This window comes from Alosa sapidissima, chromosome 17, assembly GCF_018492685.1.
Source record: "Alosa sapidissima isolate fAloSap1 chromosome 17, fAloSap1.pri, whole genome shotgun sequence".
NCBI lineage: Eukaryota > Metazoa > Chordata > Actinopteri > Clupeiformes > Clupeidae > Alosa > Alosa sapidissima.
This window is the reverse complement of record NC_055973.1, coordinates 13,936,089-13,960,661: the sequence shown is the minus strand read 5'-3', so window position 1 is coordinate 13,960,661 and position 24,573 is coordinate 13,936,089. Positions and strand designations below refer to the sequence as shown.

General features: G+C 46.4%; 1 protein-coding gene across 2 annotated transcripts in view; it reads right to left on the bottom strand.

Annotated features, from left to right (window-relative positions):
- oxsr1b (oxidative stress responsive kinase 1b) overlaps positions 1–24,573 on the bottom strand; it is a 64,261-nt gene that overhangs the window by 26,945 nt on the left and 12,743 nt on the right. For both annotated transcript variants that reach the window (XM_042067044.1, XM_042067045.1), the window contains exons 2-3: positions 20,557–20,669; positions 11,577–11,685 (exon numbers count right to left, since the gene is read on the bottom strand). In XM_042067044.1, the coding sequence (XP_041922978.1) occupies positions 11,577–11,685; positions 20,557–20,669 (222 nt within the window). The remainder of the gene's footprint in view (positions 1–11,576; positions 11,686–20,556; positions 20,670–24,573) is intronic.

Below are 24,573 nucleotides of genomic sequence, written 5' to 3'. Positions count from 1 at the left end.
CCGCCTCAGAAACCGAAATGTGGGACAGGTTTCATTTTCTGCCCGTTTTTTAAGTTTGCTACTGCAAATCATTATGTGACATAGGAAACTCATGTTCTGATCTACACTTGTGGAGTAGGTAGAAACTAGCCTGGATGCCAGCCAAACTTAGTTCCGCCCACCACATTTGAGGTCGGGAAGTTCGGTCTGGCATTGCTCCATTGTGGAGCAACTATGCTCGCCCCAAATCTGGCGGACTAATCAAATCGGGCTTTACAATGATGGGCAGGTGAGCAACAGTGTGTCGTCCGTCACGTCATCTGAGCATGCTTAGGTTGATTATGTTTGCAACAAAAACGCTGTGGCTAGAAGGAGACAGATGGCTTCTAAGACCCCATATGGAAAATGCATAGTGGGCAGCCGTGGCCCACTGGTTAGCACTCTGGACTTGCCGGTTCGAGCCGACCAGTGGGCCACAGCTGAAGTGCCCTTGAGCAAGGCACCTAACCCCTCACTGCTCCCCGAGCGCCGCAGTGGTTGCAGGCAGCTCACTGCGCCGGGATTAGTGTGTGCTTCACCTCACTGTGTGCTGTGTTTCACTAATTCACGGATTGGGTTAAATGCAGAGACCAAATTTCCCTCACGGGATCAAAAGAGTATATATACTTATACTTATATTATTTCAATGAGGTTTTATCACTGAAAAACGATTATTTCTGAAAACTTTGGCCAAAGTTGGGATGTGGGAAAACTTTTCCCACATTCCAAAAACTGTATTTGCGACAGCCTTTCCCAGCTGTTTATAACATGTTTGTACCATATCAGTGTTCAACAGAATTATTTTTAAAAACGGAGGGGATATAGGCTATCAGTTTTTTCCTAATAGCCTACCCTACTACGTATCTCTTAGATTTTGCTAATGAGTGATGTAGGAGATATTGACGGCACAATAAATTAGTCCAGAAAACAATGTTAAGGCATTTGTGGAGAAGAAGGATGGTTTGTGTGTTCTTCCTACATCTTACGGTAAGTTATTTCGTTGCTCTGATTGGTTAGGTCTATTCAATTGAGTGCAAAGGCATTCCCCGGTATCTGTTGAAACACGCCCCATAATTACGTCCCAATGGAGCAGTATCAGACTCATATTCTGACTAGAATTGAGTATGGCTACGTCAGGCTAGGTAGAAACTGTTGTATGACTAGTTCTTATTGTGTACTCTTGGTTTCAACTACCGATTCCCCTTCATATAGTGTCACCGAAAAACATATACAACTTCTCAGTAATGAAAATCAAAAGAGCAAGTGATGAGAACACACTATTAAAAGCACACCGTGCTGTCACAAAATGATGTGCTATTAAAATTGTGCTTCTGCAAAATGGCTTAAAAAGAGCTTCCGCACAAAGGTAGCTGGTGGTAAATGGAGGCCCTGAGTTATAATATTAAACATCCTCGTCAGACGCAGCAGGCTGCTGCCTGTCTGTCTGGCCCCTTCTGAAGAGCGGAGCGACTAACCGGCCGTGCGGAGAGATGAATGAATGGAGAGAATAGCTCGGCTGGGCAGAGGCTTGGGGGGGTGGGGGGGGGCATATCGCTCTGGCCTTACACATTGGGCTACTCTAATCTCATTGTCATTTTCTTCCTTCTTTCTTTTCCCCCTTCACTGTGACAGAGGCGCGCTATTGAATGGACTCCTGCTGAGCTTTCATACAAAAACATTTGGACTGGAGAGGGCTTTGGCCAGCTCATCTTTCAAAAAGCCCACGCATAGAGGCTATAGAGTCATGATATTATATCAGCTATGGTGTGTGTGTGTGTGTGTGTCTGAGAGAGGGAAAGAGAGAGAGAGGGAAAGAGAGTGAGAGACAGCCTGTGTGTGTGTTGTGTGTGTGTGTGTGTGTGTGTTTGTGTGTGTGTGAGAAATATAGCGAGAGAGCGAGCGCGATTGAGACAGTATGTGTGTGTGAGAGTGAGAAAGATAGCAAGAGCGAGCAAGAGAGAAAGACAGAGAGAGAGAGACAGTATGTGTGTGTGTGTGTGTGTGTGTGCACACTCTGAGTTTGAAGGGACCCAACCCGACTCTGCAGGCATCCTCCTGACCCGGAGTTCTATTTATTAAAGGTCGTTTAGACAGACAGAGACAGAGATCTTAAAATTGCCTGGAGAGAGAGAGAGAGAGAGAGAGAGAGAGAGAGAGAGAGAGAGAGAGAGAGAGAGAGAGAGAGAGAGAGAAACTGTTGATCCTGCTTTCTTCCCATGACATTTCAATTTTGGCATGTCAAAACAGCGTAATGAGAAAGGGGAATGAGCATCTTTATGAGGCCGCATCCTTCAAGAGTGACCTGGAGCGGTTCCAAGGCAGATAGAGCGACAGACACAGCAGAAGGAGAAACGAGAGTGAAAAAGAGAAAGAGGGAGAGGGGGGTGAAAGAGTGAGGGTGAGAGACGACGAGAGGACAGCGAGGTGGGAGGGACAGAGAGAAGGGAGTGAAAGAGAGCAAGAAAGATGTAGGGATGAAGAGAGGGAATAAGAGAGGAGGACAAGAAAAAGAGGGTCCGAAAAAGAATAAAAGACAGAGATAGAGAGAGAGAGAGACTGAAGACTGAGGCGAGAGACTCAGCAGGGGTCTATTGAGGTCTTGTTGAGGTCTGGCTGAGTTGTGGCTGAGCATGTTCCTCATAGAGAGACCCGTAAAATCTCCCTTATTTCACACAGCTCTGGTGAAACAATAGAGGCCTGTTTTCCTACCAGGAGACTCGGCGGCTACAGATGCTATTTCCATCACTGTGACAATGCAGAAAGGCAGCACTTTTCTCTCACTATCTAACTCCCTTCCTCCCTCTCTCTCGGTCTCTCTCTCTCTCTCCAGGGGGTAATCTTCCCAACCGCAAAGACGGGAACACAGAAGAAAAAAGAGAAATCTGCTCTCCCAGCAGTCAAAAGAATCACATCGCTATACTGTACTCTGCACTCCATTTCTGTGAAAAGAGGCTCTGGGTGAAAACATTTTTAAAAAATAATAATATAAATATTATTTATTTATAAATAAATGTAATAATGTGATCCAGATGTACGGAGGATGACGCCCATAGAAATCAGTGTATACACTCTCATTAGAGGAGCTGTTTTTAGGAGACTTGGACAGCAAACAAACAAACAAACAAACAAACAAACAAACAAACAAACAAACACACACACACACATATGCATGGTCGGGCACACACACGCACGCACAGGAATGGAAGTACTCTAAAACAGTCTGAATAAGAGTTCTCTACCTTTCCACTACAGAAGAACCCTCTAAAAGCTTCATGTGAAAAACGTTTGCTCAGTGATGAAGGATTCAGGATTAGAAGCACTGCACTGGTTACAAGCAGTGTCAGCACTCTTCAGTTATTGATTCATTAAAGAAAGGCACTTCAAAGGCACTATGGCAAAACATTAGCCTAGCTTTAGAAGTAAGTATTCACACATAAATGATGTGTGATATTTCTAAATACACTATATGATCTATTATTCTAGACCATAGTCTATAGCATGGTTATATTGCATTATTAGATATTTATTAACAAGAAACCACTAAATAAATGCTGAGGAAGAGAAACTCATCTATGAGATTGTGTGTGTGTGTGTGTGTGTGTGTGTGTGTGTGTGTGTGTGTGTGTGTGCCAGCGCTGCTCCCTCTCCTCTGGGCAGGGTGCCAGGCCCGGGGCCACGGAGGATATTTATTGGTGCAATCACTTTAGGATGCGCTCGGCCCTCGGATGCTCCATAGCACATCCAATCCCAGCCACAGAAGAGTCGGAGGGAACACACACACACACACACACACACACACACACACAATGCCTTTCATCCAGATAGCCAGCAATGTGAGGTGAAGTACATGAGGCAGAGAAAAAGAGAGAGAGAGAAATATTACTATTTATAGTAATAACCCCCCCCCCCCCCGGTATATGATTATTTGTGTGTGTGTGTGTGTTTGTGTGAGTCTATTTTTATTTTATCATTCTCAGACCTATCCTACTCCTTGTCAATTATGTTTCTTTTCTTGATAGTTTTTTGTTTTGTGTACAACATTGTAACTTGACAGACATGCCAATAAAGCTCTTTGAATTTGAATTAGAGAGAGAGGGAGAAGAGAGAGAGAGAGAGAGAGAGAGAGAGAGAGAGAGAAAGCGTGTGAGGGATAGGGATAGAGAGAGAGAGGAAAGGGTAAGGTAGAGATGGAGTGAGAAGGAAGGAGGAAGTAGAGAAAGAGGGAGTGAAAAAAAAGAGATGGAAGGAAGAGAAAGGAAAGGATAGAGAGGGGAAAAGGGAGAGATGGAGATAAAAAGCAAGCGATAGGAAATAAAAGAAGGAGGTAGAATGGCAAGTGGAAAGTGTGGAGGAGAGAGTATGAAGAGAATACAGTAAAGAAAAGGAGGGCGGGTGTGAGATACAACTGGTCGCTTGTCTAAGCGCGGGTTCATTGGGTTCTCCTTGCACTCCATATGCTCTCACATCTCCCTAGAACACACCTCTCTGCATCACTTTCTCACACCATCTCTCTATTTCACACACACACATACACACACACACACACACACACAAAGCCGACTCAGCAGACCCCCTGACAGAGCTCTATAGGTTTTCATGTCTTCCCAACACCTCTTTTCACAGGCAGAGTGTGTGGGTCTGAGAGTGTATATGGGAGTGTGTGAAATGTCATGTGCGTCTGCGCACAAGTGTGTCTGTGTGCGTGTGTAGGTGTGTGTGTGTGTGTGTGTGTGTGTGCGCGTGTGCAAGCATGTCTCCGTGTGAAAGAGAAAGAAACAGAGAATCCATGAGGGGGGTGGCCCACTAAGCCTTTAAGCACACGTTAGTTTACCATTCCCTGAAACCAAGTGTAAACAAAGGTCCTTTAAAACCTCTTATTAGGTCTTAATCGCTCACCACTCACTACCCTTGTTATGCCTTACACATCTAAAGAGGTTTTCTAAAACCCCTCATAGGGAGATGGGATCCATAACAAAGAGCAGTGGAGAGAGAAAGAGAGAGAGAGGGAGAGAAAGAGAGAGGGAGAAGAGGATTTAAAAGGATCCTCTTCACTCCTGCCTAATGATGCCAGTAGTACTGTGAGGCTCCAACAGGAGCCAGGGCTGAGCCGACAGGCTTGCGCTCAAATGTCTGACTCATGCTTTTACACACTGGCTCCATTTGATCAGTTCCAAGAAGTGCTGGCTGGCCTTGCATGCTCCTTACATGTTCAGTATTCCCCCATAGAGAAGAGGGGAGAGAGAGGTGGATACACTTTCACGTATGGGCGTTCTCATAGCACATTAATTTCCTGCTGTGATAAAAATCTCTCTCTCTCTCTCTCTCTCTCTCTCTCCTTGACCTTTGCAACTGTTCTGCTTCAAGAAACTACGGCCAAGGGATCTTATGGTCCTTATAAAACCAAAACAGATCACCAGAGACCGACCTGATTTCAGTACAATCCATCCATACAAACATACATACACACACACACACACACACACCCACCCGGTAGCCCCTCATTACCGTGTGTGGAGCTCACTGAGTTTAGCCATCGGAAAAGAAATGGCTCTTTGTGTGAGTGTTTGACAGAAGCTCCTGGGAGTTTCCTCAGGGCCCTGCTCTGGAGTGGCAGGGAGAGATGGAGAGAGTGAAGGAGAGAGGAAGAGAGAGATGAGTGGATGAGAGAGGAAGAGAGGGGGAAAGAGGAGTGAAACAGGGAGGAAGAGAGAAAGAGCGAGGGGGAAGAGTACATGAAAGAGGAAGAAAAGGGAGGGAGAGAGGGGGAGAGGGGAGTGAACAAGAGAGGAAGAGTGAGAGGGAGAGGAGTGGAGGAGAGAGGAAGAGAGAGGAAGAGAGAGGGAGAGAGGGGGAGAGGGGAGTGAACAAGAGAGGAAGAGAGAGGGGGAGAGGAGTGGAGGAGAGAAGAGAGGGGGGAGTGAATGAGAGAGACGGACAGAGAGAGGAGTGAAAGAGAAAGAGGAGGCATGGAGGAGAGAGAGAGAGAGAGAGAGAGAGAGAGAGAGAGAGAGAGAACTGGAGGAGTAAGAAGAGGGGTGAGACAGAGAGCAGTGGATGGGGAGAGAAGGGAGAGAGTGAAAAAGAGGAGTACAGAGAAGAAGGGAAAGAGAGGGAGAGCTGAGAGAATGCCCACTGTGTTGAACGGCCACGCCAGAGAGGAAGAAGACAACAGCAGGGAGGGGGAAAAGCGACAGGAGAGAAAAGGAAGGAAGAGAAGAGAGACAAGGCCAGCGGGCAGTGGCAGGCGTGGGAGGCTGGATGAGAGAAGAGAGGGAGGAGGACGACAAGGGGAAGAGGAGGAGGAGAAAAAAATGAGACCAACAAATGACATGGACGGAGGTGTGAGGGACAATGAGCATCTGACACTAACACCCACAGAAGGGTCTCGGCCTCGGGTCACTCTGTGTGTGCTTGTGTGTACGCACGTGTCTGTGAGTTGATGATTGGCTTGACCAGGAATAAGTCTCCCTATGAATGGAACACTTTTGAGATTAACCACGCAGCTTTTTAAATTCAACACACACACACACACACACACACACACACACACACACACACACACAGAGCTACAGCCACTGCAACAAGGCGTCAGAACGATAAAGATCCAGTATAAGTGAACAGCTCTCCGAACATCAGATCCAGTATAAGTATATACTGTATACTCTTTTGATCCCGTGAGGGAAATTTGGTCTCTGCATTTATCGTAAAACCCCCAATTATCACCACTTTTGTTCGGAAATTCTAAAACAACGATGTTTTTTAACACTTCAAAATAACATCTGCTAAATTAACCTTACATTTTTCAGCAGCCATAGGTGTGTAGATTTGAACAAAATCTGGTTTGGTTCTTAACGGGAGCATTTACTGCCTGAAATATCCGATTTTGTTCACCATGTTCGGAGTTATAATGCTGGCCCTTATAATGGGTCGCCTGTTTACGCCGTTTCAACGGCACATGAACGGTTAGACCAAGAATTCTCGTCATGAAATTAAAATTCCACTGGAGCTCCAAGCGGATGTGTACACGCAGCCTTACAACACTGTTTACAGCCCTTCGAGTCACGGTAAAATGTCATTTTAGGTACATACATGTAGCTAATTTAGATACACCTATGGTGTGGGTGCTTGCGTTTGTATAGAAATGGATATTAAGTGACACATACACGAAAGACGGCGGACATACGGGACCGACGGTAATAGGGGGAGTTCCGATACAGTTCCCCGGGCCAATCCATGAGTATGCTCTCCTGTGCAGGTTCAGAGGCCCAGGGCTAAAATTCCTCAAGTGTGACAGCATTCTAGTGGCCCATGAGCTGCTGCTGCTGGTGGTGGTGGTGGGGTTGGGATGAGAAGGTTTGAAAGGGCACAGCGAGGCAGCCAGATTAATCTACAGAAGCGCATTCCATGGCTTGCTTAAGCATGACTCACTTTGCAGCCTTCCCCTCCCGCTCCACTCCACCCCTGCTCTGTATCACCTCGAGGTGTTTGAGGGCTGCTCCTCTCTGTAATCTCTGGCATGGTTAGCCTGGCCATGCTTCAGCTAGACAGGGCCGTGTGTGTGTGTGTGTGCGTGTCTGTGTGTTCGTTCGTGTGTTCATGTGTGTGCAGAACAGGCACATCTTGTGTCCGTTTGTGTATATGTGCTTGAAAGCGAGAGAGCAAGACAGAGAGAGAGAGAGAGAGAGAATTTCTGTGTGAACGCACATCTGTGTCTATGTGCGAAAGAATGTGGGAGAAAAGGAACACGTTTGTTAGTGTGTAAGTGATTATGCAAGATGTGAGTATCTGTGTATGCATGTGTGTGTGTGTGTATATATATATATATATATATATATATATATATATATATATATATATATATATATAAAAAAACTGTGTATCTTGTGTGTGGTTGATGTAGGTTATGTATGTGACAGATACAGAACAAAGGTTTGATGCATATGTGTGTGAGAGTAAAGAAATGTGCATGTGTGTGTGTCTATGTATGTGTGTGTTGGTGTCCCTTTCTGGTTCAGCACAACACCCCCCACCCCCCCCGCCACCCCTCACCCTCCCCGGCAGGCCTTCTCGCTCGTCAGAGTTAGATGACTATGTCCTGGACGCCTGCCAACGAAAACGTACAGAACCACCGATGTAAGGTGTGTTTGTGTGTGTGTGTGTGTGTGTGTGGGGGGGGGGGGTGGAAAAAGCTTGGTGTGTGAAGAGTGTATCCCTCCGAATGAACCCAAGATTGGAGAGGACCTTTGGTGCTTTACGCTATACGCTAATTAGCCTATTGATCTGTGTGCTTTTCTCAGGGATATAGGATACACCTTTGCACTGGGGTTAGGATGGCTGGGTTGAGGTGAAGGGTGAGGATACCTGGGTGTGTATATGGACCCCTGCACATGCAAGGACATATAGCAGAAGCATATAGATTTCTAAGTGTGCACACACATATTTGTACTGGGTTTGAAAATGTGTGGGCGTGTGTGCTTTTGACAATGCATAGGTGAATGGATAACTAGGTCATCCCTGGTTTCTCTGAATTTCTGTGCATATGTGCACACAAGTGGGTAGCTTTTGGGAGTGTGAGAGTGTGAGAAGTAAATGGGTAACCAGGCTATACCCAGCTTTGGAATGTTTAACCTGTCTTGGACCATGGGACATCTGGCAGGTAATAGCTTTTGAGCAAGCTGAACGTTGACTGTATTTCCTTTTAGAGATCAGGTGTTAAAGCATGACTGACTCATCTAATGCATCCATTTGGTGTGTGTTCTTTTTCATCCCATGCTCCTCATGCTCTTACCACTCTGGCCCTTCATTAACAAGAGCTAGTCACTACATCCTACATTCTAACTGTAAGTGGTCTATCTGCCCGCTGTCAGAGTAACTGACTTATTATCCAATTTGCTGTCAAAAAATATCATGGGAATGAATGGTCATACGTCAAGTGGGAGTGCCTGCAAGGCCTACAGATTGCTTTAATCAGCACCATACCTAAACGGCTCACCTCTGACACTCAACCACATTTTTTCCTTTCATTCTCCATTTTCATGTGGCTTTGAGAAAAAGAAAGGGGGAAAAAGCGCCCAAACACCCTTATCACTAGTGCCCAGTGAGGTGGCATCCTGGGATCGTAATGCCCGGCGGCAGAGGCTGCCAGCGGGTTCGCCCGAGTGCTGTGAGCATGCCGGCTAATGGACAATAAAACCACAAACTCGTTCTGTCTCCATCTCGCTGAGGCTCATGGTTAAATGATCATCATTTTATTTCCACGCGCTATAACAGCGGAGGAACGGACCCACCCCCCACCCTCGCTAATGGTACGAGGCGAGGAAGGAGGGAGGGATGGGAGAGACGCCGCCATGGAGACCGATGCCTACCGCCGTTTCTATGGCTGTTCTGCGGTGGGCACGATGCCAGGATCCAGCTGGGTGGGTGGTTCCACGATGTCGCCATTTACAGTGTAGCTGGGAGAGCCCGTCGAGCCGGCTGGGCTCCCCGTCACAGCAAGAGATACAGAGAGAGAGAAAGAGAAAGAAAGAGAGAGAGGTAGAGTGAGAAATAGAGAAAGAGAGAGAGATAGAGAGAGAGAGAGAGAGAGAGAGAGAGAGAGAGAGATAGAGATATAGAGGAATAGAGAAAGAAAGAGAATGAGAGAGAGAGAGAGAGAGAGAGAGAGAGAGAGAGAGAGAGAAACCCGTCATTGCAGAAGGCAACAACGACACAAGGGGGGCCTGTTAAATGAGTAGCTATTACCGCGACAGGCTGGCTTTATCCTGTCAACACGACAAATGAAGCAGGCGCTGGTACTGGGCAGCAGTGGGTAATCACAGAACACACTGGCATCGCGTTGCTCGCATCAGCTGAAGACAGAAGAGGCTCTGAGCGAGGCCCATCATCAAGGGCTCTGAAACTCCTGCAGCTCTCTCTCATTAGAAATTGCCAGTTTCTGGTGGCAACACAAAAAGGGCAGAGAGAAAATGAAAATAACTTGTCAAAAAGCTGCAGAGTGGTCCTCTGTGGCAGCCGTGGTCCACTGGTTAGCACTCTGGACTTGTGACCGGAGGGTTGCCGGTTCGAGCCCCGACCAGTGGGCCACAGCTGAAGTGCCCTCGAGCAAGGCACCTAACCCCTCACTGCTCCCCGAGCGCCGCTGTGGTTACAGGCAGCTCACTGCGCCCGGATTAGTGTGTGCTTCACCTCACTGTGTGCTGTGTTTCACTAATTCACGGGTTGGGTTAAATGCAGAGACCAAATTTCCCTCACGGGATCAAAAGAGTATATATACTATACTATACTATATATACTCTCTCCCTGCCATGCTCTCCACACACCTGTCCTTCCTCCCGCTTCCCCCTGGGCTCTCTAGGCAACTGTGTGAGTGCCGTGCTTGTCTGAGCATCTGGGGGCTGTTATTACTTCCACTCTGTGATTAGGGCCCATGGGGGAGTCCAGGACACAGTACTCACTCTTGCATGCTGGGTCGCGCACATGCACACACACACAGACACAGACTCTCTCTCACACACACACACACACACAAATGTTGCAATACTGTGCTTTCAGGAACATGGTTTGAAAAGATGCATAGTTAGGTATTGTCTGAAATTAGATTATTCAGGCAACTTTTGGACACATCATCACTGACAAAAAAAAAATCTGAACAATGAAATCCTCCATATGAGCTCGGGTAAAGCAAAAAAAAGTATTAGATACTTGAAATGTAGAAATAACAAGTGTTACACTGCTACTTTCTGAAGGTATGATGTGATCAAAATGTTAAAGATCTAAATGTTAATTGAGACCCTCGTAAAAAGTAACAAATTTGTGTCCTTTACACAAATGTGTTTATGTGCGAGGACAGATGTAATTTGCAGGTGCTTGAGAGGATGGGGAGGGGTTAAGGAGCGGTCAGAATATTTGCTAGAGTAGGTGGGTGCAGCAGCTAGAAAACAGCCTCATCCACTCCTCCTCCTTGGTGCACCTGACATGAAGTACAGCTTACTGTGTACTTTGTTCTTTGTTTTTCTGCATGTTTCTTTGTCTTTTTGCAAATGTCTTACTCAAGCGACCTCCTGCTGAAGTAGGAAAAATGTCGCGCTCTGACGAAGAGAATGAAAACATACAGGGTTTTTTTTTTTTTTTATCTCGCCGACTAGCCACCAATCCATCAAGCGCCAGCAATGGGCCTTTCAACCAAAGCTATTTATTTTCTCCATTCCTGTACACCACTGCAACAGTCCCACACAAAGTGGGGCAGGGAAAAAATAGGCTCCCTCAGCCGTGCAGACTGATTTCATATGCAAGGCTTAACTATTTTAGAAAATGCTTCCCTCAGATAAGGACCGGGGAGGGTCCAAGCAGTCCATTTAAGATGGATGGCCGCTGCTCAGATGCTAGATGAAAACAGATGACAAGGTAGGTCTGATTTTGAGGGAAAGAAAGAAAGAAAGAAAGAAAGAAAGAAAGAAAATATTACCAAAGGAAACAGTGAGAATGACAGTGGGAATGAGAAGATAGAGAGAGAGGGAGGGGGGGAGCAAGAGGGTAGGAGAGAGAAAAGCGCTACTTACCACCGCTGAGGAGTTCCATCACCAGCCAGAGCTCATCCTTCACCACAAACGAGGTGTAGTAGGAGACAATGTTGGGGTGGTGGCACTGGCTCATGGCCTGAATCTCTTTCTGTGGACAGATAGGAGAGAGACACACCCATCAACATCTCAAACCCCACATGGCCGACCACAGGAGACGCCAAGGAGTCTGGATGGACCATCTCCTGCTCCTACATCTCTTCCTCCTCCTCCTCCTACCATGGGTTTATTTTTTCAGAACATTTTACTGAATCTGCAATCAACATGCAAAAAAAAAAACATATAGCCTGCATAATAAGTTAACCAATTGAATTTCCTTGCGCTGGAGAAAACAACACTGGGATAATGATCCCGTCCCATATGTCCTATAGCCAACGTCTAACCTAATTGTGACCCAATTTCCACCTATATCCTTCACTGATTGGAGATAAACCAGACCTCTGGTCGAGTAATCGCACAAAGCCATCAAAACACACTGTGCAGTCACCAAATGTATGGCCAGATGAGCAGAAATGGATTTGTTAACCAATCATAACATACAAATGCACGAGCCTGCCTTTCTCTCTCTAGGACATTTCTCGCTCTAATGATAAGAACTGAGGTAGAAAATTGTCACCCTCGGAGGCAAACAGGACTGCTGCCTTTCATTAGGTCATATAGCGGAACTGATTAACTGAAGCAGTCCTCTCTGCATGTGCGGCCGGCTACTCCCTGCGGATCGGAATTAGCGACTAAATGAGTTTGCTCTCAGAGCCGCGGAAACAACAGTGTGCCACGGCCTTGGTCAGCCACCACCGAGATAACGTGCCAAAGATATTTGCACTCCACAGGTGGCTGCCGAGCACTTCTTCACCCTCTCTCTCTCTCTCTCTCTCTCTCTCTCTCTCTCTCTCTCTCTCTCTCTCTCTCTCGCTCTCTCTTTTCCCCCGTGACAAGGGGGAAGTTGCTGTCTCCCAGTAGGAGGTAGGCAACGCCGAAAAAACAAACGAAAGCCAGACACACACACACCCCCACCCACACTTCAATTCCACCACAATTCCAGTTAAACTGAACAGGACTGCAGGATGGGAGGCGTCATGGTTTACCAAGAGGGAGGAAGGGGAAAAAAAAGATCTCTTAACATTGATTTTTCGCCATAACAACGATTAAAAAAAAAACAGCAGGCATGCTATGACCCCACCCCTCCCCCCCCCCCCCCCCCACAAACACACACACACACTCTTTAGCAGCTTCGTGGTGGTGTGTCAGACTCCAGCGGCTTGCAAGAACAGAGCAAAGCAAATGTCAATGCTGAGGTAATTCCACTGGAGCGGGCCAATCTATCACTCCAGCTCCCTTCACAAGCTCGTTTAACAGATGGAGTCGCCCCCCCCCCCCCCCCCCCCACACACACACACCAATTCACTATTTGATCCACCACCTCTGCCTATTTAGCTCCGTTTTGCAGATAAGTTGTATTTACAACTCATGTGATTCTGTTTAAGGTGAAGACAGCGCTTACATAACGCTTCAAACAGCAGCATGAGAAAGCAGAGAGGTCCTATTCTGAGCCAGTCATCCTGGGATGGCTCCAAACATCTCCCCCAAAACGATCAATCTATCGACCGACCCGTAGAGTGAGTGAGTGAGTGAGTGAGTGAGTGAGTGAGGCTAATTTAATCCTGTCCTCCCATTATCGCGACATGCACACTTTGCATAGTGAGCATCGCGGTCTCTACTGACTCATCACTACTGAGCCAGCAGCAACGGACCGTGCCGTCATGGGATCAGTCAGTTAGTCAGTCAGTCAGACAGACAGACAGACAGACAGAGCTGCCTGGGCCTCAGCAAGAATTAGGTCATGTGAACCAAATTCTAACTCTCCAGATGCATAAACAATGACAACAACAGCAGCAGCAACAACAAACAACAACACACACACTTTAGGCCCTGCTAATCAGACGGCGCCTACATAATCCAGGAAGGTCTGAAAAGAAAGCCATGTTAAGTAAGAAGTCAAAAGCCTCTAAATGAATGATAAATTCATAAGTTTCACTATCCTGGAAATGTTCCAGTGAATTAAAAAAACGAACTCTGCCTCACTCTGAATCATCCGTCTGTTGTGAATGAATACGGTCAACCCACTTTTCTTTCTCACCCCACCCAGTGATGAGCTCAAGTGTGGACTTGAGCTTATAGTTTCCAGGAAGCGATGACAACTTTGCCCCCACAACTAACCCCCCCCCCCCGTGGATTCCACACAATGTTATATTTTACGCTGGTGTGAGGAGGGAGCCGCTGAATGAAGATGGACTCTTTTGCGTTATGGGAACTGAGTCAATATCCCAGAATTGTATTCTTTTCCCACTAGGCCTCATCTCTAAGGGGTGTGTGTGTGTGTGTGTGTGTGTGTGTGTGTGTGTGTGTCTTCCTGTTCAGCTCTGTGACCACAATCCTCAATTCAGAAACACACACTTTTTGTCTATGCAACTGATTTCCCTAAGTGCCTTTGTTGCTGTGCACAGACAGACACGACACACATATATTGTGCTTGCGGCGTCTTCTCTCTCACACACAGTTGTCACTTTGCACAAAGGCGAGCAAACGGCCGGCTGGGCTGTTTCTGGGCAGCTGTGGCACTAATTTAAAACACGGTATCCCTGGCAATCGTCCATCCGACGGCCTGACCAATCCATCCAGAGGAGAGTCCTTGTATAAACTCCCAAGCTGATTGAGCAGGGGATTTTTGGGGGAGAAGAAAAAAAAACTTTTATGTGAAACAAAAATGAAAATAAATTCAGTACTAGATGCAACCCCCAAACACACACACACACACACACACACACACACACACACACACACACACACACACACACACACACACTCCTCTTACCACCACAAATGCTGGATTTAATTATCAAACAATTCAATCACTTCCCGTCTGCCGGCTCGCTTGTCTCCACACAGCCCCCCCCACACCAGCCCCCGCCCCTCAACCCCACGGTTCCTCCCTGCATTTGGAGGCGAAGGGAGGGAACAATGACAATGACACCAGCCCTGCGGCTACAGGGCTCTGGGCTGGCGGTTCAAGCGGTCGACAGGATCCGCGGCGGCAGCGCTCTTGTCTCCTCTCGCACACAAAAACTAGGGGAGTCGGCGGGTGGGAGCCAGCTAGCGCAACTACCGCTCGTGTTGGTAGTGGACAGCCACAGGCCAGGACACGACAGGACAGGGGACGTTTAGGGGAGGTGTGTGTGTATGTGTGTGTGTGTGTGTGTGTGTGTGTGTGTGTGTGTGTGTGTGTGTGTGTGTGTGTGTGTGTGTGTGTGGGGCACGCCACTCTCCCAATGCATGGCACTGAGGGCCTTTGTTCTGTCATTGTGCGCCTGTAGAAGTGCTCTCTTCTTACATCCTCCCTCGGCCACTATGGCAGTGTGTGTGTGTGTGTGTGTGTGTGTGTGTGTGTGTGTGTGTGTCTGTGTGTGTGTCTGTGTGTTTGGACTGAATGTCACTGGCTCTTTTTCAATGCGATACTTCCCTGTGATTACTCATCAAGGTCCCCTGACACACAAACACACAATAGAGGTTTTCAAGTGCTTAAGTTGTTCTTTTTTTGTTTTGCAACAATAAGCATGAAACAGGGCTCAAGATGTTCCAGATATTGACATTACAAATGTAGTGACCTATTCATTCTTCTGTACTGAAATTACCAGAGGAAGCGAATCTAGATGCAACGACCTGGTTGCTGCCAATTATAGGGCATTTTCCATTAGTCGTCTGTACGAAGTGCTCCCGGATAGCATACTTCACAGAGATAAAATCAAGAACCAACCCATTCTTAAAAGAACAGCTCGTACAAATAAACCACAAAGCCAGATCTACACTAGTCACTGGGAAAGCCCTCTGCAAAAGCAAAATGCAACAGGACATATCTAGCAATGGTAGTGAAAGTGACACTACATTCATTCATCAAGCCTCCCCAGGAGTCAGATCTGCTTCAAAATGTAATGGGTACTTCCTCAGCCTAGGTTACACCGCACTGGTATTTTATACAGGCTACTCCCAACCAGACAGACAAAGAGGGGGGGGAAATCAACACACACCAAAAACATAACCGATAATGAGAAAAGTCAGACAGAGAAAAACATACAGCGAGTAACAGTGTCTGAGTATGACTACTGACTCAAGATGGACGGGCTTGGCCTTTGATTACGTTAAAAAAACTTCCCGGTGGGTAAATGCAAAAAAAAGCCAATAAGTGACAGAAAACAGATGGTTTGCTTGTTGCACTGAAACTGAAAATCAAAAGGAAAACCAACAGTCATAAATCAGATTATGGTTACTATCCATGACTGTACTCACAAGTACACCATTGCTCATTAAATGGCAAACTCCAATGGAAACAAGTGCGAAGAAATAATGAGCTTCAGTTCCACCACTATACTTGACCATGACATCTCAGTCACCATGACCTGGGACTATGGGCCATGGTGTTTGTTTATGTTACACTGTACTGTTGCCAGTTACACCATGACATTTAGCACGCCACAACCTCTCACGCATGTAAATTTCATTTACAAACACATCCAACTCAAACCAAAGGTCAGAGGCTATTATTGTACAGCCAGTTTGCCTGCTTGCTTTAATTCTATCCCTTCTAATCTCTGACGACAGGACACTGTTATGCAAAAAATGTGGCGCATTTCAACTATGCCTATTTTCCCCGGCAGTGATTACCAAGGTGGATGTGGGTTACGGAAATGAAATCTGGCAAGCCAGTCGATTACACAGCCGCATACCAGGGAGCGCTTCCATCCTCATGTGTGATAAAACACAGACCAGGCTCAGCCAGCAGGCGCAGCAGTGACAGCCTGTCAGGCACTGGGGAATTCCCTCATCTGTCTCGGCCAGACAGGCTCTATCACCGGCACCAGGCGCTCAACAAACGAGCACGATGCCACTCACTGCCAGGCTGCAACAACACTTACGGGCCTACGGGTCTTAGTTTGGGTACATATTCCTCGCCCCTAACTCACTGGAACACGTTTGTTGGCTGTAAGCCCCATGCGTACGACAATGCGTGGGTAAGCGTGCATAAAAAAAAGGGGGTGGGAGGCTGGCTATGGCTGCGGACTCCTGCCAAGACCACACCTCGCAGCAGAGTGATTAGATACAGGACGGTTGAGATCAGTGGCTTCAACATGTGAAGTCAGGCGTGTGTCAGAACGCTATGGCATCACCGGATGCTTTTTCCCCCCCCCAACGAAGACGTCTCTTTCACATCATATAGCAGATGTGTGCTGAGAGTCAGGGTTTTACTTTCCAGAAGAAGGTTATGCATCAAGTTGCATGTCTTAAAGATCACATGATGGAGCGTAATGGTAGAATAATAGAGCTCAAGAGTAGAACAGAATACTCTATTAAAGTAGCATTATTCACAGACAGTATAGACAACATAGACTTAACTCTGAACGTCATCAAGAATAAGCCATGAATAAATTCAGTTGTTCCTACATTAAGTAAAGAAATAGGTCTATATATTAAATGTAAGAGCTTAATAAGCATTATCGTAGATAAAATGAAATCCTGAACTACAATATCAACAACTATCAAATGCTGTAGGGTCAACAAATGTGAACACCACCATCTATTGCAATTCATAGTTAATTGACATCAACAACTGCATGCAACAATTTCTAATTAAGGGGAGTGGTGATGTTAACTGCCACGGGATAACTGTACTGCGTGCTTTTCCCTTGAAGTACAGGCGTCCGGCCGGAGCAGGCAGACACGCTTGGGCTCTCATTGTGCCCGCTCAGTGGGCAGCTGGGCCTGCGGGGGATGATCTCATGCTGAAAGAAAGGCATCCGCGGCAGCTGCCGACGCCCGGCCCACCTCTCATCTAACCACACACACACACACACACACACGAACACACACACACACACACCCCTCCCCCCTCCTGTCTGCCCGTCCCTCAGCCCCTCGCCTCTTGGCTCACGGGTAGGCGGAGGAGAGAAAACAAAGGCACGAGCTCTCGTTTCATTAGCCTGGCACTTGATCAGATCAAAGGCACGTCTCATCGTGAGGGATGCCACGAAAGAGGAAGAGAGAGAGAGAGAGAGAGAGAGAGAGTGGAAGAGGGCGGCAGTTTCGCTGAGTCAGTCACGCAGCCCCCCCCCCCTAAATGGCACCTGTGGATAGATCAGAGCAAAGGCCTCCAGCGTAGCGCAGAGAGGAGGAGACTGAGTGACTAACTCATGGCAGGGTGACGAATGAGGATTTTAATCTTTATTATCATATGTGGGATAGGAAATGAATGGCAGGCAGATAAGTGAAAGAATTCACTGTGTCTTATAGAGACAGCCTTACACACATGCACCATGTATTCAGATCAGTCTCCTGATAACCCCGCTCAGACCTGACTGTCTAGTTCATTCACTTTGTCGGTTACTACTGTCGGCACAACTCCAACCAACAATTAAATACCTTAACACACTGACTTGCTTCCTGAGCAACACATAAAAAGAATGTTTATGAAACCTATAGGCTACGCCCAGTGATTAAATAATGTGCAATATTTATGATTGGTTGTAAATGTTTACCACCCATCTACAACAAAGCTTGGTCCATGTAGGCACGATCTTCAGCTCAGCTCCCCATGTGATAAGGAGAGGCGAGGAACGCACGTCGCCTCCCGTCACAATACAGTCATGCCAGCCTCATGCTGGCACACACAGTGGGGCCTCTATGAAAGCCCCATTACATCAGTGAATGCCCGAGCCATACTGTGCACAAGGACGGCGAGAGCACACACTCCCTCTCTTCTGCCGAGGGTCATCACACGACAGATGCACTCCGCACGATACTCCAGGTCCCTCCACATCAAATGACGGGCGGCGTAAATCTAGGAACTGCTTCCTTCAGAGAGCTGAAAGAGCATTGAAATGATCTAATCCTTTCTAGGAAAGGAGTAGGGGAGGTTGAGGTTAGCCACAGCAGTGGTCCAGAAAGTATAGCCTATCCCTAATCTAAATGATGTGGGGGTACAGACTACAGAGGGAATCTGGGATTCATTTAATGCTTCCTTGAGATGTAAGTGGGAGCCCAACAGGAGCGGTGGGTGGTGGGGGTGGTGGAAAGGGGTACCAGAGTCAAGAGGAAACCTGACCTCTCGGTTTTTTCCACTCTTTCCAAGAATCTTAGCCCCCCCCAACATTCACCCAATTTATCTTAAGAGTGCTTTGATTTAGTCAAGAAGGGAGAGAGAGAGTGCCAGAGAGAGACGAGCCAGAGAGAGACATACGAGAGAGAGAGAGAGAGAGAGAGAGAGAGAGAGAGAGAGAGAGAGAGAGAGAGAGAGAGAGAGAGAAGGGAGATAAAGACTCCATTCACTGGCCAGTGAAAAACACACGGCCACTTGGTGTCCATAACTAAGCCAGCAGTGCTGCTGACTGCTGCTGCGGCTGGTGGTGGTGGCACTAATATTAGCATGGAGGGTCCTTCTCCTTCTCCTCTGTGAACAACGAAGCCCACAGCGGGAGAAGCCAACCTCTGGGTCCCCCAGCTGCCCCTGTCCGTGCTGCGCACCACTAAATCACAAATACGAGCTAATAGCCACTCGCTTCCCAGAGGCCCCACAGCGCAGCACGAAGCAGCCCACTCCTCCACTTCTGACGCCCATCCCGTCCTGCCCAAACCAAACCCCCCCCCCACCCGATTCCTTCAAATCCACCGGTCACGAGGGATCAAAGAAGCAGCTGACATTAAAGCAAGCCACTGCTGACACCACAAGGCTACACTTTCAAAGGGCGGGTGACCTTTCAAAGTTTTCCTTTATAGGTTTACACAGCACAAATTATCTTAATGAACAAGATGGAATGCTTCTAGGACGTCATTTATCACTTTATATGCAGTCATATCCATCCATATGGGAGAATTCCTAAGGAAGTAAAGGGGGAAGTTTTACTGGCAACCACAAATGTTCACTTGGGCTGACTTGCTCAAATTAGGCATAAAAAAAAAAAAAATAATAATAAATAAAGAAATAAAGAAATAAAAAAGGGGGCAGCCGTGGCCTACTGGTAAGCGCTTCGGACTTGTAACCGGAGAGTTGCCGGTTCGAACCACGACCAGTAGGAACGGCTGAAGTGCCCTTGAGCAAGGCACCTAACCCCTCACTGCTCCCCGAGCGCCGCTGTTGTTGCAGGCAGCTCACTGCGCCGGGATTAGTGTGTGCTTCACCTCACTGTGTGTTCACTGTGTGCTGAGTGTGTTTCACTAATTCACGGATTGGGATAAATGCAGAGACCAAATTTCCCTCACGGGATCAAAAGAGTATTTATACTTATACTTATACTAAAGGTAACTAAGCATCTTAGAAACACAACTCTACCCTAATTGTTTATGCAGTTTGTTATTTAAGAAAACACTATTGTACTTATCAAGGAGACTACACAGGAAACTATGACATAGGCTGGACTACGGTAAGTGATTAACAACGGCATGCACCAAAGCACTCTTCAAGGGATTTAGTGAGAGTTTCCTGGCACGACCTCCTTGCTTGACATAAGAACCACTCCAGTGTTGAAGTGCTCCAACTGATTGGGCCAAAGCAAGACAAGCGATACACAAAAAGACTGTCCTCAAGGCAACCTCTGCTCCTTTTAATACTGACATTTTTTTTTGCGTCACATTTCAGCAGGATGAGTCCTCCAAAAAGAGAGAAATCTATTAAATTCCTATGGAATGCTTGGGTTATGTGAGTTATTGTAAGGATATAACATAGGCCTAATAACATGTGATTCTTTACTGAATTCCTTTACAGTTCACCCAACAATGTTCCACACAAGAAAAACTATACAGAGTTTCTAATAGCAAGCTGACAGCCACAATACACAACAACACTTTAAATGCACCAGAATAGTTTCTAGGCATGCTGTTACAAGAGGTGTGAGTCAATTTCATAGAAATTATTCTGTACCAGGAGTTCATCCATGCTGGTCTGACATTTTTCCAGGTTGATGCGTTTGATGGCCACCTTCTCCTTCCTGGGCACACAGTAGGCGGCTTGGACCACGGCGGTGGCTCCGCTCCCTGAAACAGAAAAAAGAAAGGGGGGGGGGGGGGGGGGGGAAAGGAGAAAGAACAGGATTAGATGAGTGGTGGGTGCCTCACTGCAGCACTGCCAGCAGCACAATGCCCTTTGACAGCTACAAACGTGAGCTAATGGGCAAAGCCCCCCCCGCCGCTTGCAGTATTCTGTGCCGCTACTGTCTGATCTGTCCTCGCTGCGGCATCCATCTGCCTGACCGGACCTGCCGGTGGTGGTGGTGGTGGTGGTGGTGGTGGATGGCTTGAGGGGTTATTGGAGGAGGTTTTGTGCTTGGCAGGGGTGGGCATCAGCGTTGGCTGCACACTTTCCGAGGGACTCAGACGGGCCCAGCACCCCAGCTGTTCGTTTTTCTTTCAGGCGCTGTTTTATGCCAAAGCTTCATCACTTATTTATCAGGCCACGGGGAAATAAGCTGATGGGGGGGGGGGGGGGGGGGGGGGGTGAACCTAATGCACCCTCTGCCTCTGCTCTCTCTAGCCCTCCTTTCCTTCCTCGTTTTCTCTGCTCATCTCTCTCACTACCTACTACCCTCTCTGCCACTCTCACTCTCACTCTCCATCCCTCTCTCCCTTTCTCTTTGTGGTTTCTTTTCTTTCTACCTTGATTCCTCTCTTTATATATCCATAATATGGATTGGGGGCAGCCGTGGCCTACTGGTTAGCACTTCGGACCTGTAACCGGAGGGTTGCCGGTTCGAACCCCGACCAGTAAGCATGGCTGAAGTGCCCTTGAGCAAGGCACCTAACCCATCACTGCTCCCCGAGCGCCGCTGTTGATGCAGGCAGCTCACTGCGCCGGGATTAGTGTGTGCTTCACCGCGCCGGGATTAGTGTGTGCTTCACCTCACCGTGTGTACACTGTGTGCTGTGTGTGTTTCACTAATTCACGGATTGGGATAAATGCAGAGACCAAATTTCCCTCACGGGATCAAAAGAGTATATATACTTATATCTCTCTCTCTCCATATCAATTCCTGTCTTTCTATTTGTCTCTCTTTAAACCACTCCATTGCTCTTTTGAGCCAACACGAGAGGGTCATTACATCCTGGCACACATTTTATACAGCGGCCGAGCACTCGCCTCCAGGTGCGCCTAGAACTCCCTGGTAGATTTCTCCTGACTAAGGTCAGTGGCCAGTAGGGCTGCAGCTAACGATTATTTTCGTCCACACTTTCGTCCACATTTTAGTCCAGACACTAAAGATATTCAGAGGAGTAAATTAAAGGAAAATTACGGTATTTAGCACTTTGAGTCCCTTTTCTGGTTTGTTTTGACAAGAGCATGCCTGTAGGCAGCCACTCTGACTAGTCAAAGGCGATTCAAAACGAGTCAGAAAAGTCGAGACAGGACCAATCATCCAAATTTCGATGTCCACCACTCTAGTTCATCTAAAACAAACCAGAAAAGGGACTCAAAGTGCTAAATACTGGAATTGTCCTTTAAGTATTGAAAGAGGTGAACTCAAGAGAATTTTAAGTAGCTTCCTTTAAGATGACATAAACCAATTAACAATTACCAAAATAGTTGGCAATTAATTTGACAGTCAACAATTAATCAATGAATTATTGCAGCCCTAATGCCCAGTGAGCCCACACAGCACCAGACAGCGTTAAGGTCACTGGGCAACTGACACTAAACTCCCCATTTAGACTTGTGACAGAGAATTCCTCTGAAAGGTCTCAGCATGCTGGTGCCCCAGATGCCTCTGGTGCAGCCAGACAGATGCTAATCCCAGGTAGCTAGTAGGCTAGCTTCACGGTGTCTGTGGGACCACAGGGAGGTGAAGTGAGAGAGAAATGTTTTTATTCTGTTGCTCTTTTTTACATAGTCTATTACTAATATTGGTATTTATTATTGTTGTAGTTATTATTATTATTATTATTATTATTATTATTATTATTAGTAGTAGTAGTAGTAGTAGTAGTAGTAGTAGTAGTAGTAGTAGTATTTAGGCTTATGACTGCTTAAAACGGTTACTTTTAATGTTAATGTAATGTTTACTAAAAAGCATCTGCTAAGAGCTATAAATATACACAAGTAAGGTGCAGGGACTCCTTTGGTCAACTAAAGCGAGAGCTCATCCTTAAAGACTGATTTGCCTAACTGTTTTGTTGGTGCAATCCTGATTATAGATCAGACATAATTTATTCAACATCAACATCATATATTCAAGCTGACAGAGAATAAAACAAGAAAACATGTAACTTCCCTTTGCAGCACAAGGGAGTCCACATACCGTAATACAGTCAGAGCTTGTGACCGCCTTGGGCTAATGCCTAGTTTGTACCTGGTCATTATTACTCAAGAGAACCTTCAATACACCATGATCATCTTCTTTGGTGAGATCAAAAAAGGTGAATGTAGCAATGCTGTGGCTCTGGAAGGCGATCATCATTAATTAACAAATGTGCTGATCTGCCTTTTCTCTTCACATCTCTTACTCTCTTTTTAGTCCCCTTATACACACACAGAGAGACGTAAATTCAACTCAGCTTGGTGCAGGCCTATACTCTGCATGTGACATTTTTACGAGCACATTCCATTATGGATGGGGGTTTCATCTCCCACAGTATATAGGAATTCTGTTCTCGAGGTTTGATCAGCTTTCGTCACTCACCCAGGCCCACTGTATGCCAAGATATTAACAAAGTCTTCATTGTTTGCCATTTTAATTGACCCAGCAGGGGTACTATGGATTAAAAAAGGAAGGAAAAAGCAGGCAGTAGTTCTGATTTTAATTAAAAACTGAAATAGTTTTTGAGACATGACATGCCTTGGCCTGCCCAAAAATCACATGAGGACCTCAAATGGGCTTAGGCTAAATGTTTTTATTGCACAACTAAACCCCACGACATACTCTGAACCCTGTGACTAAACAAACATAACATGTAGGATTTATGGACTGAAATAAAGTATATTTCCTTAACATCTACGGAGACCTTTATACAACTCAGGTTATGTAGCCTGAACCAAATGCAAAACCACACTATCAATCAAGGACAGTCACAGTAAATCAAGCAATAAAGTTATAAACTGTACTCCACAATTGACACATCAGTTGAGGCTGACGGAAGTGGTCACATATGACAGACATAAAGACTAGATAGACAGTTAGTGTGCTACGGGTGGTAACAATCGTGTTGGCCTGCCAGCATCCACACAGAGGTCAAGTGTAAATTCCCACACATAAACAAACAATCGGTCGTCATGGAAGAGTCGACTCGACACCCATCACTGGGGAGAGAAGGTCACGTCCCAACAGGATGAGCCTACTGTAAGTGATGCTCCAAACCAACTATCTGGGTCAAGGGCTTGCAGGTCACAAAATAGACAAATAGAAAAATCGGAATGACGCAGTCCCAGCTGTTATTGTTATTTCTCAAAATATCAGGTCTCTCTTAAGTTAACCTAGGCTTCCACATTTTCTACAAATCCATGTTCTAATAAAATGAAAAAATAGCAGCAGATTCATTTTGAAGAAATGTCCTGATTTGATCTGGCCCGCAAGCAAATGAAACTAACCTCTTACAGAGAAACCTTTTAATGAACCCTCCCGCAGCCTAACCGGCTGAGGCTCCATTGCGCTGGTCTTCCGACATTCTCTGAACTAAAAATCAAAGGCGTCATAACTGGAGGAAGCGCTGCGGTAGTTAAGCGGCTTTTGAATATATTCAAACAGGCACCTAATCAACTCAGCTCCCCGATAACGCACGTTCTGAATATCAAACAGGCCTCTGCAGAGCACTCTTGTTCTTAATTGTGTTTTAGCATAGCATAGCACAGCACTGACACAATCACAGGTTGGATATGATTCAATGTGTTTACTGATATTTTCTTCACTGTAAGAAAATGGGCCTTTGACTTCTTGTTGTTTGGAGTGTATCT